Consider the following 19,144-nt stretch of genomic DNA (forward strand, 5'->3'; position numbering starts at 1 on the left):
CCAAAAAGGAAAAAGATCGCATTCCATAATTCTCTTGCCACTTCACAATGGAGAAGAACACGATCTATAGATTCTTCGCTCTTTTTACACATGCAACATCAATCCACCACTATTATTTCTCCCTTCCTCAGATTATCCAAAGTCAAAATCTTTCTAAGAGCGCCATCCATACGAAGAAATCCACTCTCAATGGAACATGGACTCTCCAAATACTCTTCCAAGAAAAATGTAAACCCCTCGTAGTAGATAATACCTAATAAAATGACCTTACTTCAAACTTCCTCCTCTTTGAAGGGACTCACCAAATACAATCCTCACCACCATGTCTCAATCTAAGGGGATACAACAAATCATAAAATGCAATCACCAAATCGACCTCCCATTTCTATACAGATCTAATAAAAGATAAGTTCCACCGAAGATTATAATTAGACACCTATATATTATCCGCAACTCACGCCTCTTTACAACAAGCAATACTAAACAACTCCAGAAAAGATTCCTTTAGTGGATGATCCCCTCACCATCTCCCACTTCGTATCTGACCAATCTCTAAACAACTCCCCACTCCCCTCCTAATGTGTTTCCACACTCCAACTCCAAAGCATCCCTCTACCTCCTTAGAATACTAATCTTTGCTCATGCTATCACATGTTTCCACCACCAATCTCCACAATGACTCCCTCTTTGTTGTGTTACGCCATAACCACTTACCCATCAGTTTCTTATCCCCAATCCACCAGTTTGCTTTAGAGAACATATCTTTGGCCAATAAACTAAATAGAACCTAAACTCCTCATTGATAGCTCCCAGTAAAAAGCCTCAATGAAGTTTCTCAAGCCTATTAGCCACACCAATAGGAATAGAAAACGACAAATAGCATGTGGGAAAATTGGATAAAGTACATTTGTTCAAGGTTATGGATAATGTACGGAATAAAGGTATTGTGGTGATTAATCGATGTTGTTTGTGTGAATCGGATGGGGAGTCTATGGATCATCTCTTTCTTCATTGTGGGGTTGCACACAAGTTGTGGGATGTTATCTTCTCTCGCTTCAGCATGTGTTGGGTTATGCCTAGAAGTGTCAAGGATATGTTTGCCAGCTGGTGGTCGGGTGGAAGAGCTAGTAGTGTCGTGGTGTGGAAGATGGCTCCCCTTTGTCTTTTATGGTGCCTTTGGAAGGAGAGGAATGCGAGATGTTTCGAGGACTTGTCGAGGAACCTTGAGGACCTTGTTCAGTTCTTTTTGTACACTCTCTTCACTTGGACTGCAAGCTGGCTTGCTCCTTTAGTGATTAATTTTTCTGATTCTCTCTTTATGTTCTCTCCTTCTTTCTCCCCTACTTAGTTGCTCTCTTATATACTCCCTGTGTACTAGGGTTGCGCCCCTCTGCGCTCTTTTAATGCATTATTACTTATCAAAAAACAAATGGGGTCTCTTCCAACCAGCCAACCATCTTTCCATTTTTGCTACAATGCCACTCAATATTGAAGTAGAGTTATATGGTGCACCTAGGACTGTAAATGAATAGAGCCACTCACAAACGGGCTTGAGCTCGGATTAGGATTGGTTCATTTATTAAATGACCAAAGCTTAAACAAAAGTTTAGGTTCGTTTATTAAATAAGCCGAACTCGTATAAATTCAGCTCAGCTTGTATAACTTTTTTTTGATAGGTAAACAAATAAATATTATAAAAAGCGTAGGCACCCCTAAGCATATAGGAAGTATACAAAAAGGACACCAAAAAAGAAATCGAAAGAGCAAAAACAAAAGAAAGAAGGAAAAACACCCACAGAAATCCAAAAACAGGAGAAACCCCAAAAGCCCCAACAAAAACCAATTCCCAAAACCTTAGGCTAAATTACATCGCAGCAAGAGTCCTCTTGCCTCTGTCCCAGCTAGAACCAACATTCCTTGCATCAAAGTTGATCGAGCCCTCATGTATAACTTCAATTTTTTTTATATAATATTATTTTTTTTAACATTGTAATGAAAACATGTCACGTGTTTAAAAAGATAAAAATGAATTATCTTCATAATGTAATAGATATAAATTGAATTATTGTAATTGTGAGTCTTGATATAGATAAATGTGTATTTGAGTGGGTTAATGTGTATGTATATATATGTGTTGTTTGTGTTTGTGTGTGTGAGTGTAATGAATGTATATAGATTTTGTAAGATAAACATATAACTCAATATTAGATTATTTAAAATTCAGGTTAATTTACCCAAATACTTAAATAATTAGTATGAATTTACAAAAAAAAAAAAAAAATCATGACATTTACTTCATATATGGAATGAATAAGTTAATTGAGTAAATCGTAAACAAGTTCAGATGAACAGAGCTTAAAAAGATTATCTAGCTTAGTGATAAACTCGGCTTGATTACAACTCTAGGTGCACCCAAAGAAGACCCAAATATTTCATTGTTAACAAAGCCACCCTACACCCCATAATACTTGCCAAACTTTCCAAATCTTCCATCTCACCAACTAGAATTATCTTTGAGTTCGATAAATTAATCTTTAACCCCGATACCACTTTTAAGGCATAAAAATAGACATTGCAGATTACGAAGATGTCCAAAATTAGCCTTGCAAAAGATCAACATGTCATCCACAAATAAAAGATGAGACAACCAGTTCTGCATCATTTCTTGACTCCACTGAAAAACCAAATAAAATCCACTAGTTCACCGGAGCTGACAATCATCCTACTTAGAGACTCCATAACAACTACAAAAAGTAGTCGAATGGTAAAGATAGTCCATTTTTTGATCCCCAGGATTTTCAATTTCATTCCTATTATAGGCATAAACATTTCAAGTACAATAATAAGATTAACCAACAACATAGGAGAATTGACCAGTAAGGAAACAAATATGACCCTAGATCCTTGGCAGTCATCTGTAATTGAATGGCAAGCATTCACAACCAGATATTCTCGCAATCTCATAAAATAAACCATGAAACATAATAACAATTCATAAGAATCATAAACTGAAGTTGGACTTTAGCACACTAGACAACAAGATCATTTCACACCCGATAAACCAACCCATTATTCAGATATTGAAACTAACAAATTTTTGAAGCACTAGGGTAAAAGAAACAAATCAAACATAATAATTAATGCTCAAGAAGAATAAAAAGCCTACTTTTCAGTCAAATTTAGACGTACCAAGTTCCTATCACACGAAATTTCAACCTCACATAAGAAAAAGAAACACAAAACCCAGATCCCCAACTCAGTAAATCTCGGCAAATAAAACATTTCGTGACCGCAACAAGCAAATCCCAAAAACACAAACCTACGCACGCATACTCAAAAACAGTATTCACAACCATGTTGAAGGCATCAACATCCACGAAAATAACCACATAGTCTACAATAACATTAAGCGCAATACAAATTCAGTCAAATTTTTACAAAATATAACAAGTATAATGCACCATACACATATCGAATTCTCATAATAAGCAGTCATCAACAACCTGATCATTGATTCAATCGATTAACCTCTGGCCTTAAGCTCAGCGAGGCGCCTAGAGAGGTCGTCCTCGTCGACCTTCTCGGCCTCCTTGGTGGGCACCGCATGTGCGGCCGGCTGCGGCAGCCCGACAGAGACCTCAAGGCCGTAGTCGTCAGCGACCTGCTGCATGAGGCTGTTGACCTCGCCCTCGGGCGTAGAGAGCGAGGTGGAGCCGGCCATGGCGCTCTCCATGAACTCGGCCTGGACCTCCATGTTGACGAACTGCTTCTCGAACTGGTCCATGGTCTCGGACATCTTCTGGAGGTTGCCGGTAGCGAGCGTAGACTCGAGGGACTTGACGATGTTGCCCATGGACTTGTTGATAGTCGTCATCTTGGCCTGCGTGTCTAGACGCGCGACCACCGCGTCGAGGCGAGACGAGAGGCGCAGGTAGTTCATCTGCTCAGTGCGCTTCCGGATCGCGTTCTCCGCGTAGATTCGAGCGCCATCTATGTTTCCCTTTTCCATCGCCTTCTTTATCTTCAGCTTCTCCGATTTCTCCTCCTTCTCGCATTTCTTCGCCTGGCGTTGCAGAGACTTGGCTGTGAATTTCAACTCCATGATCTGATTCAAGAGCTTCTCCGTGTTTCCCATGGTCGGTGATCGGAGCCCCGAATTTCAAATTTCGAATTGTAGGGTTTTCAGAGAGAGAGAGAGAGAAAAAGAAAGAGGAATCGATTTGATCGGGAGAAATAGTGGGCAGACGACGGGGTCGATTTGTTGGACCAATAATCACCGCGTTACTTACTTGTGGTGGGTCCCAACTGACCGTGTAGAGTGGGACCAAGATCCCTGAGAATTCTAGATTATGGAATTCACGGTCAGGATTTTTTGAAAGATATCCAACGCCTATTGTGATGCTACTTGTCCTACTAAATAAATAATAATAAAATATTATTTAACTTTTTTTAAAAAAATAAAAACAAAATAATAAAAATATATAATTTTTTTAATGATTATTTGGCCCAAGCCACCCAAAGGGCCTTCAGCTACCACGGCCACCCCCAAGGCCAAAAGTAAAAAAAAAAAAAATTAAAAAAAAAAAGGGTTTGGCGGCCGATTTGGGGTGGTCGAATCCATCTCATGGAGGTGGCTCCCCCAAGAGCCAAAAGTCCAAAAAAGAATTTAAAAAAAAAAAAAGGGTTTGGCCCTCGGAGGTGGCCAAACCATCCTCAAGAGTCATTGTTTGGCCATGCCATCCCAGACCGGCCGGTTTGGTCACCCCACCCTCAAGGGCTAAAAGTCAAACAAAAAAAAATAAAAAAAGTTTTGTCCTTAGGGGTGGCCAAACCACCTCCAAGGGCAACCCATGGCCCTTGAAGGTGGTTCGGCCACCTCCAAGGGCCAAAAGCAGTGGCCATCCATCTGTCTCTTTGTACTTTGGTCCTTCATTGAGCACCACCAACGACACAAAACCAACTCTCGCTCTCTTTCTCTCCAACAAAATTTTCTCTCTGCATGAAAATCACACAGCCGACTATCATTTCAATTTGTCGGCAACTCTCACCTAAACCAAAAACGGAGAGGAAGAAATTGAGAAAAGAAAAAAAAGCAATCTCTCTCACTAAGGGCCAAATAATAATAATAATAAAGTATATTTCTTTATTTTTTTGTTTTTTATTATTTTTTTAAAAGTTAAATAATATTGTTATTTATTTAGTATGACACGTGATCACGGCAGGCATTGGATCTCCTTCAAAAGATTTTGGCCATAAATTTCATAATCTAGAATTCCTACCTAATTTCAGAGGATCCTAGTCCCCGTGTAGAATGGGTGGGTCTTCAACAAAAGAGTAGTGAAGGGACACGCAAGATGATTATTGGCATTGGTCCAAGAGCATCTTTCAGCATTTTACATATATCAAAAAAGCATTTTTCTTTATTTTATTCAGAATGTTTTGAATTGTCGTAAAATATAAGGTGTTTGGTATTATCATTTAAAAAGTATTTAATTTAAAATAAAAATAAAAATATGCGAATTTCATAAGCAGGCAAGAGACTACTTATTTAAAAAGCACGAATTTAAACCAAAATCACGATTTTGCATAACAAATATTGGATAAAAAAATTATTTTTAACATGTTTTATCAAACACCTTTGCATTTTTAAAAAGTAGTAATTTCAAAAGTGCAATTTTTAAAATTGTACTTATTGAAACCGCAATCCTAAACGGACAGGTTTGAGATTTAAAAAAATACAATTTAAAAATAATGATTTTCAAATGTAAGATTTAAAAAAAAAAATGATTTTTAAATAGGTAGTTAAGCATTTTGAAAAATCGTTGTTTGACCTTTAAAATTGTGGTTTATTCTTTAATTTCTCAATTAAAATTTATAGACGATTGTCGCTAGAATTACACCTATGTCTTGCCAAAACAAAATTATACTTTTACGGTGTAATATCATAGGCAACACCTCATTCAATTATTTACTCAAAATGCATGTTTATTTCCGCTTATAAATACTTGCTCAACTATAAGGTTTACGCAGTATTTGTGGTTTGTCATGCTCTTTAAGAAGATCTTTAAGAAGAGAAGCCAAAGGTCCATTTTGCATGATCTATGTTTGATCAGAATAACTATACTTCAATTTGTAGCTCCCGATCTTGATTGATGATAGTATATGCACACCTGGTGACTTAATTTAGCTAACTTGGATTTGTCATTTTCACCTTTCATTACAATAACTTTGAAAACATTCAATGGACAACACCTTCGCATAGTTACCAGTTAACTGGACTGTATGGATTGCCAATAACCCTTCCAAAATGGTTCATGCCAATTTTTTGGGCGTTACAAGGTGATGGCCTGGTGGTTTGAGAATAAGAAAATCAAATTCGAAAAATGGTTTATAAAATTTAAAAATGGAAACCATTTTGCAAAACTAAATAGGTTATTTTGGTCAAACTGAAAATATTTTTGTTTTAACTATTATTTTTGATTGCAACAAATGCCGAAATATATGAAAAACATTTTTCATAAAATATTTTACTTCGAAAAAACAAACAACCTAAATCTATGCCTATGGTTAAATCCTCAATCTATGTTAAATTTCTCTCAATCTATGTGCTAGCACATTAGGATAGTGCTTCTTACCTTGCCTAATATCCTTCCTTTCCTTGATTTGAAAATATCACTAGTTACAAAAATTGTTGAATGAATGATGGATTATGATTATCTACAATTTTAAAGAAATAGTAGATTTTCAAATTACACAATTTTGGCTTTTTTTAAACATTGAAATACTTGAAAAATGCCATATATTATAAATGTGGTATGTTACAATTGAGAATTGAGTATATTTTCTTCATGTTTCTTGCTCTCTATGTTGTAAAAAAAGCTTTGAGACAAAATTTGTCTTTTGATTTTATGAAGAATGAGTGTCTCTATAAAAGTGAAGATGAATCATTTTGGGAGAAAAATTCTTTTTTATTATCTTGATAATGGACTTGGCTTACCTGCGGTACGGTAGTTTGGTCTACCGGCTAGGGTCGTTTCTAAGGGTTTTTTAACCCTTAGAAAGTTAATGTGAATTAAAAAAAAAAAAAAAATCCGTTTTGAATCCAAACGACATCGTGTGGCGCTTGGGAACAGTTTCATCGATGTAATCTCTTGCCTTTACCCTTCAACTTCGACTCTTCCTTCGCTGACAAATCAATGTCACTTCTGTTGGACCTCCTACAACACTCCATTTTGTCTATTAACTACTTCCTTTGATATTGAGCTAACGAAGGGTTCCCAACAGAGCTAGATTTATATAAAGAAGATGTTAGATATTTCCTTGCCTTTATGTAGTACGAAAATGTCCACAATAATTAGAAAGATTGAATCTTTAAAAACCCAGTAAAACAAATGCAGAAAATTTTGGGAAATTGAAACAAGGCTGTTATGAGACGCCCAATCCAAATGGGTTGGAGCTATGAAGCTTATCAGTACCTCTTATGATTCTATGAAGACTCTCATTGGGGTTCGAGAGGCAGAGTTGCTCTGTTCATTTTAAGGAGGCCCAACGAAAGTGACATTCATTTTTCTGTGGAGGAAGAGGAAAAGTTGGAGGCAAATCGGTCGAGGAAGAGACAAAGACGGCAGAGTATGGTGAGAAAAGAGAGAGATCGAGAAGAAGGTTTGGGTAAAAAAAAAAAAAAAAGAGTTAACAAAATTTTTTGACCCTTTTTTTTTTTTTTTTTTTTAATTCACGTTAACCTTCTAAAAACCCTTAGAAGCGATCCCAACCGGTAGACCAAACTACCACAGGTAAGCTAAGTCCCTTGATAAGATGCCACATTTGAAGGTAATATTTTTCAAGCGTTTTGAGGCTTAAAAATGGTCAAAACTACGTGAATCTACAATTTTAAGGAAATTGTAAGTAATCCTAGTCCATATGATAACTTAGGTATAATAGGATCTCCAAGAGATAGCTCAATCGATTGGGACCACGCCTAATTAAGCAGAAGTCGCTCATTCGAATTCCCCTTCACCTTTTGTGCGAACATGTCAAAAAAAAAAAAAAAAAAACTTAGGTATAATAGGAGAAAGCCAGACTTCTATGGAATTATTTCGTTGGATATATTAATGGGATATTAGAGTATGATGGGATGAGATTCCATCAAATTGATGGGCCTCATTTATTTTCACCTATATTAGTGTTTGAAGTAATTTAGAGCATTTAAGAGGTGATGAAGTGAATAATAGGGACATTTATTTTCACATTTATTGCTTTTGTTTTGAGAGAACAAAAAATAAAAGACAAGAACAAAAATGATATCAAACAAAGCCATAATGCTACTATGGCAATCAAGTATGTGACAACAAAGAGGCCTAGAAAACTGTGTATTGCGACCAATGGACTTGGAATATGAAGTTAAACGGTTGTTAGATAATTAATAACCTTGTATCATGTAACTGTCATCTCTCTTAGGTAATTACAACATTTTGACTAATTAAATGCCATCTTTCTCAAGTTTCATGTATAAAAATGTCAAGAGAATAGGCAAAGAACATTGATCATCATTTAAGAGAATGACTTTATTTACAATTTTCAGCATTCTTCACCTTCTCCTTACTCCTCCACCATTGCTTGTTAGAGCCAACGACAAGTTGATCCAAATGGAATGTCACAATGCCGAGGTACCAACGACTTGCATGCAGTGTGTAGAATCTGACCGACGCGCCGCAGCTGCTAATAGAGTAGGAATCGCCACTATTCTTGTAACTTGTCTAGAAAATCAGGCAAAGACATTAGCAGCCAACATGTCGGATTTAGCTTCCAGCTCCAAAGATCAAGCAATGAAGATTGTTTTTAAAGAGTGTTGCCGAGGGTATTCCTCTGCAGCAAAAGGGCTCTCTTCAGCGACCTCTTGTTTGAAGAATAAGAAGTACGAAGATGCTGAAAGGTTTGTGAATGAGGCACTTAAGTATGAGCTCACATGCCACTCAAAGATTGAAAGCTATAAAGAGGGAATCTCAGAAGATATTGTTCATGAAATGAAGATTTATGAACAACTTTCTGAGGCTGCAAATAGAATAGTTGAACGACTTTAATAATTATCACTTTCTTTGGGTTTCACCTCTCTCATGAGTCTTGATATAAAAAGATAAATAAAGAAAAAAAAAAAAAAAAAGCTCGTTTATGACATATAATTAATGGAACTTTCCCCTATGATTTTGATATTTGATTAACATAGGACACAGTTTATTCATGGGGATTTTGAATGGTAATTTCTTAGGATTTCTAGAAATTTTAAATGACTTTTGCTGGAAATGCAAATTCCCTTCTAGAGATGTGGGAATCCACATTTCCTTACCCTTAGACAAGTTTTCTTTCTTTAAAATAACAAAATGCCCACATTCCTTTTAATACACGCACAAAAAAAAAAAAAAAAAAAACCAATAAAACCTAATCCATTAAAAAAAGGGTAATACTAGAAGCCACACTTCTATCACACATTGATATCCCACCATACTAATGTATCACTGCCAATAAGCCATTGTTAAAAAAAAATTAAAAATTAAAAATTTAGGGCTGATTAGCATTAAGGGTGAAAAGGCGATTAACCCTACACCCTAACTATTTTTTAAATAATCCTAATAATTGCGGTTAGCGAATTTTACTAACCGCATTTTCACTCCTAATTGGCATTGCCATATCAACAGGAAACATGGTGAGATGGTGGTGGGTAGAACCATGGTTTATAGCATTACTCATTAAGAAAACTAACTTGTAACCTATGCAACCAATCTATGTTTTAAAGGTCTTCTTCTTTTTTCTTTCTTTTTTTAAAGATTTAATTTAAGTAAATAACAAAAGTAATTTACTTCATAATTATCCCTTTTCTATCTAAATTTCTATAAAATTAAACTATGATAAATTATTTGCATATAATATGTTCCGTTCATTAAATCTTTCATATGATACTAGGTAATCATGAAATGCTTTGAGATATGTTTGTTTCGATTTTAAGGTACCAATTTTTTATTTTATTTTATTTATTTATTTATTTATTTTAAAAAAGCCATGATATGATTGCAGTTTTCTTCTGCCCTTTGTAAAGGTAGTTTTATGTTTCTTTTTTTTAACCATTATTAAAAAAAAAAAAAAAAAAAAAAAAAAGAACAACGACAAGAACAGTCTAATAATTTAGCCATTCACACAACACTATTTTGCAAGGTCAACATTGCCACTTGTCATGCTATCAAAAATTGAATTAAACATTTTGTTGGGAAAATTCTCAACAATGTAATAGTATTAACTTTTTCCCATGAAAAGTCGACTTGGCTATTGTTTGGACAGTTGTCACTCCCAGAGATTAGCAGGCGAAGCAGTGTACAAAAACAAAAATTCAGCCACGGTAGGCTGCAGTCTCCTTCACTCTTGAACAACCCCGGCCAAATAACACATATACCCATCAAAATCCTCCATCCATTAGGTGTAATTTGAGAAAGGGCCAATTTATGGGTATCCAAAATCTCTCTTACCGTCTGAGGAACTAGCAAACGGAAACCGGCCAAAAGAATGGGCAGGGTTAAACATATCTCTCCCCCTCCCTTTACTCCATTAGCCCCTTCGCCAATGGAGGGTGGCCTAAGCTGCACACTGGCGAAAAGTGAAAAAGTAACCTTCGCCCTATCCAGAGCAAAAGCCCTCGCTGTGGACCGCTAAGCATCACCACTGAACTCCATTCCACAAACAAGAAAGAAGACAAGAAAACTCACCGATGGCTCTGAACACCAATGCTTTCACAACAACAAATGGCAACAAGACTCCGTACAAACAAGAAATCGCCAAAATCTTCTCAAAATATACCCTAGAGCGCTACGTGTTAGTGACAGAAAAACCATACGGGTCTCAAAAACCCAAAAGGCACGTTTCAAATACAATGTCGCTTAAACCCAAGTTACCCAACCATCACATCATATCCACCGAGAAATGCATCCTTCAAAGCCATCAAAAGAAGACGGGTTAGAAATTAGTTTTCTACCCAGCAGAGAACGTTCCCATATTTCTGGCTGAACATTCGGCTTCGAGTCTAAACATTCACTTTGTTTGGCAGAACGTTTGTTGGCCAAGCAAGAACTCTATTTTGGACATTTTTAAGACTAGGATTCGTTGTAGCTCTAACTTAAGACTAATAATAAGTCTCTTCTCAGATTTTGAGATTGTGGAGCCTTAAGAGAATTTAATGGAGGAGCCTTACGACTCGGATAAGTACAAACTCACATGAATACTTCTTGTTACTTTTTCTGTATTACACGACTATTTTATACATATTAAACATACATATTTAAAACTCTCATTAAATACGTTTTGGACTACTCTGAACTCTATTTTGTGAAAATGTATGTTGATTAACAAGATAATCAAATGATGAGACTTGTAAAAGTATGCATGTAAAAGACGGATAAGATTAATTACATCGTATGACATGGTACATCGGTAAGTACGGGATGATGGTCATGGGCTTACTATACAGGTTAACACTATAGTCAAATGCGTGTGTGTTTATATGGGTCTTGATCCAATGGTTTTTCGTGACCAGGACAACCATGTTTAATTGGTTGTCGCTACATGAAATACATCATTAGTAGCATGGGCCACCCGAGGTTGGATTCGGACGGGTTGTTAGTGATGGACAATAGCGTGTAATATTCAAGGCACCGGTATTGTATTACAGGTCACTTGGGACTACAACAACCTTGTTGGGAAGCATCCAGTTATTGTGGAGGACTTGATCCCAATTATGCTTAAGGACTTATTACGAGATTAGACGGGTGCTTATGGTAACTAGTACTTTTGGGTGATGCGGTAGACTTAAGAGTTTTGATGCATGCTTGTATATTAAGGTATAGCATTGATCCTTTGTAACGATGATACATAATGATTTCAGTTACTATGATGATCATTGGTAGATACTCTGGTTGTAATAATTAATGTTTATAGAATGTTAACGTTTCCAATTCTTAGTATCCTTTCTTTTGAGGAGTAGAGATCCTTGACTCTTATACCTTGGGGGATAAGGCTAAGAGACGAACCGTGAAGTTAATTAATTTTTGGGGCGTTTCAGCATGGGAGGGGGGGATTTATAGGATTGGAAAAGCTTAGAGCACTACTGTGACAGTCCTAAAAAGCATCGAACATTTAGTGTATTGTTTGCACAGTGTTTCGGTGTTGCAGGTGTACGTCTGGGCATTACCCAACGGGTCAAAATTGGTCAACGAACGTTCAGTGTAGTCCCCTATCGAACATTCAGTGTACTGTTTTACCCAACGGTTTCTTGGTTTAGGGCCGAAAGTTCGGTGGCCTTTCTGCCGAACGTTTGGTCAGAATCGAAAAACCCCCCAAAACTCCTCCCAACGGCTTCTAATGACCCAAGAAACCTTACTAACCTTCCGACTAAGCTAATCACAACCTAGTAATTACCCGGGGCACTACAAAGAGAATGTAATGTTTTTAAATAGCTTATTCAGTTATTCATGTAGCCATGTTACATAATTCATATGGCATATATTTAGTATTAATAACTGATGTGGTCCTTTTAAAGCAAAAATAATCAATAATAAAATTACCACTCTCAATATGACGAATCTTTGTAGGATATGGCTATATTGAGGGTGTCAAACCTCAAGGACTGCGTAAGAATCATTATCAAGTTTTTCAAGATTAAAAGTAACTTAAGAAAATAGTTGTTTGATTTTGGTTGAAACTAACATGCATAAAATAAACATAAAAGCGAATAAAACTAAAATAGATAGAGTAGGGTATTGACTTCATCGCTATCCACACATCAATGGTTAATCATATTTAATCAGAGAAATTCATTCTATGTATGATAAAAATAAACAAGAAAATATTGTTATTAAGGAATAAGTATAATCCATCTTCGGTATGCATGGACTGTTCACCTAACAACTAAGATGTGGTATGATCCATCTTCCCTAGGTATGTATTATCTAATTCCTTAATAGGCTACATACAATCAAGAGATAAGTATAAACTATCTTCGATTGGCACAAACCGTCTACCTAAATTACACTAAACTAGGGTATAGTACGATCGGTCTTCCCTAGGCATGTCCTATCTAACTCTCTTGATCATATGTCAATTAAAACCGTTGTATAATCATCATCCCCATAATCATAAAAAAAAAAAAAAAAAAAAGAGAATGATTTGAGTTTAATAAAGGTAAAAGGCTTTTTAAGACAATGGAAGAATTTCACTAATATTGAGTTGAAATTAAGAACGATTGCATTACAACATTAAGAACAATATCAAATAGTAGCAATCCTCTAGATTATACAACCAATATGCATAAACTGAAAATCTCTAATTTAAGATACAATCAAACCATTGTACTTGGATAGGGTTACATCAATACCCCACGAGAGATTTAACCGCTCATGATTCTACTAATATGGCCTATTGCCATGATTTACTTCCCTTCAACTCTTCAAGCCTCCAAGAAGTATTTTCTGAATTTTTGCTCTAGCTAGCATTGCATTTTCTTCAATGGTTAGAGGCCTATTTATAGGGAACAGGAGAACCTTAAAAACCCTAGAAGTCCTAGAAAAATCATAGACAGTCTCTCCTAGTTGGACTAGGAGACTGAAAACCTTTTCCAAGGTGGATTTGGAGTTCTGACGTGTTCTGGAAGCCCGTGTGCACTCGAGCCCAAGGGAGGTGCGCTTGAGCTTAGCTGATGGGGCGCTCGAGCGCAAGTGCGCTTGAGCCCTTCTGCTAGTGCTCGATCCTATGTCTGCCGTAATGCTTCCAAAGTACTTCTTAAGCCCAAAATCAATAGTATTTCTTGTATCCTTCCTAAGAACCTAAAAACAGTAAAACAAAACAAAATCAAACAAATAACAATGCTAAGGAACTAACATATGCGAGTTAAGGGGCTTGAATGTACAACATTCGGTGCTTATCAATAATAAAATTTGTCGCATATACTTAATAAATTAATAGCATATAACATATAGTGTTATTAAGTTAATATGTTAAATTGTTAATACTTAACACCATTAACAATGTTAGTTGATTTCATAAATAAAAAATAAGCAATGTAAAAATTAATAAAGCATTAATAAATTAGTTGCTCAGTGTATACCATATATATAATAATAATATACTAACTCTCTAAGTTACTAACCAGTAGTCTAGTAATCTAATAGTTTTTTTAGTTTTTTTTTTTTTTTTTTTTTTTTTTAAAAAAAAAGAAGTAGTCTAGTAGTATTAGTTATTAGTTAATGACAGCGGCCCATTGTCTCTCGAAATTGGCTTTGGTTGATTTCTCTAATGACGTGTGGTTGGAAGACACACCAGGCTGTATTTGGGACATTGTTAATTTAAAACGTAATGCTCTTTCTATTTAGAGTTTTATACTCTGGATGTATTTTTCAAGTTTAAGTAGTGAAGATCGAATTATCTCAAAAATAAAAAACTTGCATAGGTTCATTCCTTAATATTGTTATCTTTTTTATTTTATTTTATGTTGTTTTAGTGTTTTGAGTCTCATAATTAATATATCACTAAGACACTAACAACTAACATAGTCCATAGACATACTTACATATTAAATTTCTAATTAATATATCATATATCAAATATGTAATAATTTCTAATCAAGTTTGTATATAATGTTTGTAATAATCCCTAATTAAGTTTGTAATAAGTTCTAATCATATATCATATATGTAATAATTAATATGTTAAATTGTAATAGCTTGTATATGATGTCACACACTAATAACTAGCAAGAAGTAACATAGTTAGTAATTAGTATTTAACTAGTTACATATTAACTAGCTTTCTAATTACTTATATTCTATATTCATATTCCTATGTTATCTAATTTAGTATATATTAACTAAGTTATTAAATTATAAAATTAAGTTAGAATATAATGTTATACACTTAATTAATATAAGTTTGTATAATTGTATACACTAACAAGTAACATAGTCCATAAACATAGTTACATATTAAATTTCTAATTAATACATCATATATTATATATGTAATAATTTCTATACTTATATGATTGTATCATTATGGGTCAATGTTAATTGTTAAATTATATGATCCTATGATAATGACACATGATTATAATTTATAAAAAACATATATGAATGACATCACATTGTTGGGTGAGCGGGTCGAGCGATAAACGGGTTATGCTCGCGAGCCCTAAACGAGCCGGGAGAGCCAGGCAATAAATGGGTCGAGCTCATGAGTCCTAAACAAGCCAAGCAATTCAATTCTTAAATGAGTCGAACTCGTGAGCCCTAAACGAGTCAAGAGATTCGATCCTTAAACGAGTCGAACTCATGAGCCCCCGTCGAATTCAAACAAGCGAGCCAAATATATATTACTAACTAATCAAGCGGATTTCAATAATAACAATCAAGCTTGTGCAATATTAAGCTTAATTGAACGAACTATCTAATGTATCGACTCATTTATAACCTATGTTTGAGGCGTGGCATTTTTTGTACACATTTGACGCAAGTGAATTTGACTTGTTTATTTATATATTTATATATTTAGCCTCCAGACATAAAGATAAGACAACAATTCCCAGAAAAATAATAATATAAAATTGAATTAATATTTAAATAAATAAAAAAAACTCGACTGAATTTCTCGCCGAAGCCCTTAGAATTTGTCGTGCCGGCCCTGAAAGGAAGAACACGGAGGCCCAGATTTCCCTTCTTTTGAATAGAACAAAACAATCAGTCAAGTTTGCACGAATACAATCACGATCTCAAACTTTCTCTCCACATTTTATCAAAAACCAAACGGAGATTGTGACAAGAGGGGCAATGAGTTCCGTTCATGTTTGCCTCAACAATCCACTATCCCCGTCGAGGACCCTCCGCCGCTCGTTCAGTCTACACAGAGAAACGCCATCGTTGCTCGGAATCGGCAACGGGCGCAGGACGTTGCACGCGATCGCATGTCTGAACGTGGAGGTGGAAGCAACGGATAGTAATGCGGGGAAGCCTGGGCTTCTGAAGAGCAAGGAGGTGATGGAGACGGAGGCCAGGGTTCTGGTGGGGACGTACGCGAGAGCACCGGTTGTGCTTGCCAGTGGCAAGGGCTGTAAATTGTACGACGTCGAGGGGCGAGAGTATCTGGACATGAGTGCCGGGATCGCGGTGAATGCGCTAGGGCATGGGGATGAGGATTGGTTGAAGGCCGTGGTTGAGCAGGCCACTACCCTCACTCATGTCAGCAATATGTATTATTCCCTCCCTCAGGTTCGTGCATTTCTTACACTTTATTTATTTATTTTTGTTGTAATGTTTGCTTTGCTTGGTTGAGGAACTAAATCCTCGTATGGTTGCTTATTTAATTATTAGAATGGTACTAAATATTTTGAATCAGGTGAAACTAATCGAATCCAAATTTAGTTCACCTCAGTCATGGATGTGTTCTAAGTGCTTTCAACTTAATCAACTTAACATTAAGGGTTAGCTCAATTAGCTAGAGAGTAATACTTGATGGAGCGGAATTCACTACTTCAAAACTCTCATTTCCCCATCCTATTGGGGCCAATTAAATGCTTTCAACTCATGAATGTGATCTACATAAATCATATTGCATGACGGGTAATGTATTATTATTATTTTTTAATTAATCCAATCTCATAAAGAAGCGCAGAGGGGTTTAACAAAAGTACACATCAAGAAATTCTAAGAAAAACGAAAACAATTATAAGCAACCATCCAATCATAAAGAGACTTGAACGTAAAGGGTTTTAAGTTTGTCACCGTTCTCTCAGTCTTCGAAGTTTCAAGCACCGTGTTATCTCTGAATACACCATATTAAGCAGAGTGGAATCATCTTTCAAATTTTTATATTGCCATGTCTTCCAAACTGTCATCTCCAACAAGCCAACAACTCCACTACCCATTGAGGTATGACCCACTCTATCCCGAATAGATGGAAGATCGATCCCATAAGTCTCTTGCTACTTCACAATAGAGCAATAGATGATGAATGGTTATCCCGCTCTTATAGTGAGAGTCTGCCCTAAAGCTACTGTTCAGGCAAAGAATATCACTCTCGAAGGACCCGTATTCCTTCAAATGCTCTTCCAAGGAAAGGGGGTGCCATCGGGGCATTGTTATGATAAAAGTGATGTTCCACTCAAAAGTGTCGTTAGAAAACTGCAAGTGATCTGCCACTGAAGCCATCTTGAAGTGAGTGTATTAAACTACTCTGGAAAAGCTGCCTTCAAAGTCTGATCCCCGCACCACACATCATGCCAAAATATGATCTTAGAATCATCACCCACCTCAAATCTAATAAATAATTCCCCCACCCCTCCTAATATTGTGTAATGTTTTATTTATTATAGGGGTGCAAATATCTACTTGGCTCTTGCCATTGCTTATTGGAAAGAAATGCTAGTTGGGTGTTTGTCCAAAACATTTTTAAACAATAGAGGGGTGAAGTGTTGTATTAATCAAAAGAGGAAGGGAGGAGAGTAGAAAAGGAAAGAAAAAAAAAAAAGTGAAAGAGAAGGAAAAAAATATGTGAGAAATGTCTTCTTTACATTATAAAATTATTCCCTATGTTTCAATCCTGCCTTTTCTCTACATGTTTCTCTGAAATTTATTACACTAACTATTTCTGACTTTGTTAAGAATTAATAATAAGATTTTGCCACAGGTGGAGCTTGCCAAGCGTCTAGTAGCTTCTTCTTTTGCTGATCGTGTGTTTTTCTCAAATTCTGGAACGGAAGCAAATGAGGCTGCTATTAAATTTTCCAGGAAGTTTCAAAGATACACACATCCCGATGCCAAAGAGCCTGCAACCGAGTTCATATCTTTCACTAATTCCTTCCATGGTCGGACCATGGGTGCTCTTGCTTTGACAAGCAAAGAGCATTACAGATCACCTTTTGAACCTGTCATGCCTGGAGTCACTTTTTTGGAGTATGGAAATATACAAGTTACAAAAGAATTGATTCAGCAAGGAAGAACTGCAGCAGTTTTTGTGGAACCTATCCAGGGTGAAGGGGGTATATACAGTGCAACAAAGGAGTTCTTACAATTTTTGCGTAGTGCTTGTGATGATGCTGGGACTTTGTTGGTCTTTGATGAGGTAATCATCTGTTAAATTGATTTATAGTTGCATTTTGATAAGAGTGACATGCATGCCCACAAAGTAAGTACTGTTTTGTGTTTTGGTTTTCTAAAACCTAATATTCGATATCAGAAAATAATTTCCACTTGAGCACTGATTATGTCGTCAAAAGTTCTATTATTAGCTTGTGTTGGGAATTTTAATGTCTAAATGACCGTCTTGTCTAGAGTCCGAAACGAAATTTTCGCTTTTCTTCCAATTTTCTTCCCAAAATACAAAACTCTGTATGCCCATCCAGTTCTCTTGTATTAGCTGGACTCTCAACTCTCAATGCTTGATTCTGAGATTAATGGCAAAACCTCACTGTTCATATCCGACCACATACTCTCTAGAACACCAAAAATTGAAGTAAGATTTAGGTTATTATTCCCTAGTAGCTGGTGATGCACTTTTCATATGTTAATTCTTTGTGGTTAATATGTTGTTATTTATACTTGTACGTATATATCTGTGTTTGGCATGGTGTTCTGTAAGATACATCAATAGTTGTTTCCCACTATTCATTCGACCTCTGAGCTTACGACCACCATCTTAGAAAGGGATCTAGCTAGACTCATGGGGTCTATCATTTGTCACATAGATTTCACATCACTGAGCTTTTCTATTATATACATCATCATCTTAACCAAATCATTAGTATTGTCATCGTTATTATTAGCATCACTTGAGCATGGTTTTTGGACCAAATTGCATCTTCCCACTGAAATAGGAGGTGGAGAATGAGGATATATGTTTAATCCCATATGAGTGCCTAAGTTGTTTTTACCAATCAAAAAATTATCATCACTCTTTTTTTTTTTTACATAGCATATCGTGGTTAATTTGTAGGTTCTTTGGGGTTCTTGCTAGTGCTTTAAAATTTAGGTAGAAAGAGGTTACACTCTGTTAGTAGAAACAGTCTACTACATTTGTTAGACTGTTGCTGTCTATTGGGAGGGATGATGTTAACTTTTGATGG

General features: G+C 36.0%; 3 protein-coding genes across 3 annotated transcripts; 2 read left to right on the forward strand and 1 right to left on the reverse strand.

The window, feature by feature from the left end:
• Positions 1 to 3,372: 3,372 nt before the first annotated feature.
• LOC132176699 (ESCRT-related protein CHMP1B) lies at positions 3,373 to 4,243 on the reverse strand. The gene has a single exon (XM_059588979.1). The coding sequence runs from the start codon at positions 4,133 to 4,135 to the stop codon at positions 3,524 to 3,526; it is 612 nt and encodes a 203-aa protein (XP_059444962.1). The 5' UTR covers positions 4,136 to 4,243; the 3' UTR covers positions 3,373 to 3,523.
• Positions 4,244 to 8,528: 4,285 nt separating this feature from the next.
• Positions 8,529 to 9,130, forward strand: LOC132173291 (uncharacterized). The gene has a single exon (XM_059584743.1). The coding sequence runs from the start codon at positions 8,559 to 8,561 to the stop codon at positions 9,078 to 9,080; it is 522 nt and encodes a 173-aa protein (XP_059440726.1). The 5' UTR covers positions 8,529 to 8,558; the 3' UTR covers positions 9,081 to 9,130.
• Positions 9,131 to 15,655: 6,525 nt separating this feature from the next.
• LOC132175373 (acetylornithine aminotransferase, mitochondrial-like) lies at positions 15,656 to 18,174 on the forward strand. The gene is made up of 2 exons (XM_059587307.1): positions 15,656 to 16,292; positions 17,710 to 18,174. The coding sequence occupies exons 1-2, from the start codon at positions 15,855 to 15,857 to the stop codon at positions 18,157 to 18,159; spliced, it is 888 nt and encodes a 295-aa protein (XP_059443290.1). The 5' UTR covers positions 15,656 to 15,854; the 3' UTR covers positions 18,160 to 18,174.
• The last annotated feature ends 970 nt before the right edge of the window (positions 18,175 to 19,144 follow it).

The sequence above is a fragment of the Corylus avellana genome, chromosome ca3 (assembly GCF_901000735.1).
Source record: "Corylus avellana chromosome ca3, CavTom2PMs-1.0".
Taxonomy (NCBI): domain Eukaryota; kingdom Viridiplantae; phylum Streptophyta; class Magnoliopsida; order Fagales; family Betulaceae; genus Corylus; species Corylus avellana.

Coding starts and splice junctions, on each gene's coding strand:
- LOC132175373 (XM_059587307.1), top strand. CDS start 15,855: ATGAGTTCCGTTCATGTTTGCCTCAACAATCCACTATCCCCGTCGAGG. Junction 16,293..17,709: donor TGTATTATTCCCTCCCTCAG/GTTCGTGCATTT, acceptor ATTTTGCCACAG/GTGGAGCTTGCCAAGCGTCT.
- LOC132173291 (XM_059584743.1), top strand. CDS start 8,559: ATGACTTTATTTACAATTTTCAGCATTCTTCACCTTCTCCTTACTCCT.
- LOC132176699 (XM_059588979.1), bottom strand. CDS start 4,135: ATGGGAAACACGGAGAAGCTCTTGAATCAGATCATGGAGTTGAAATTC.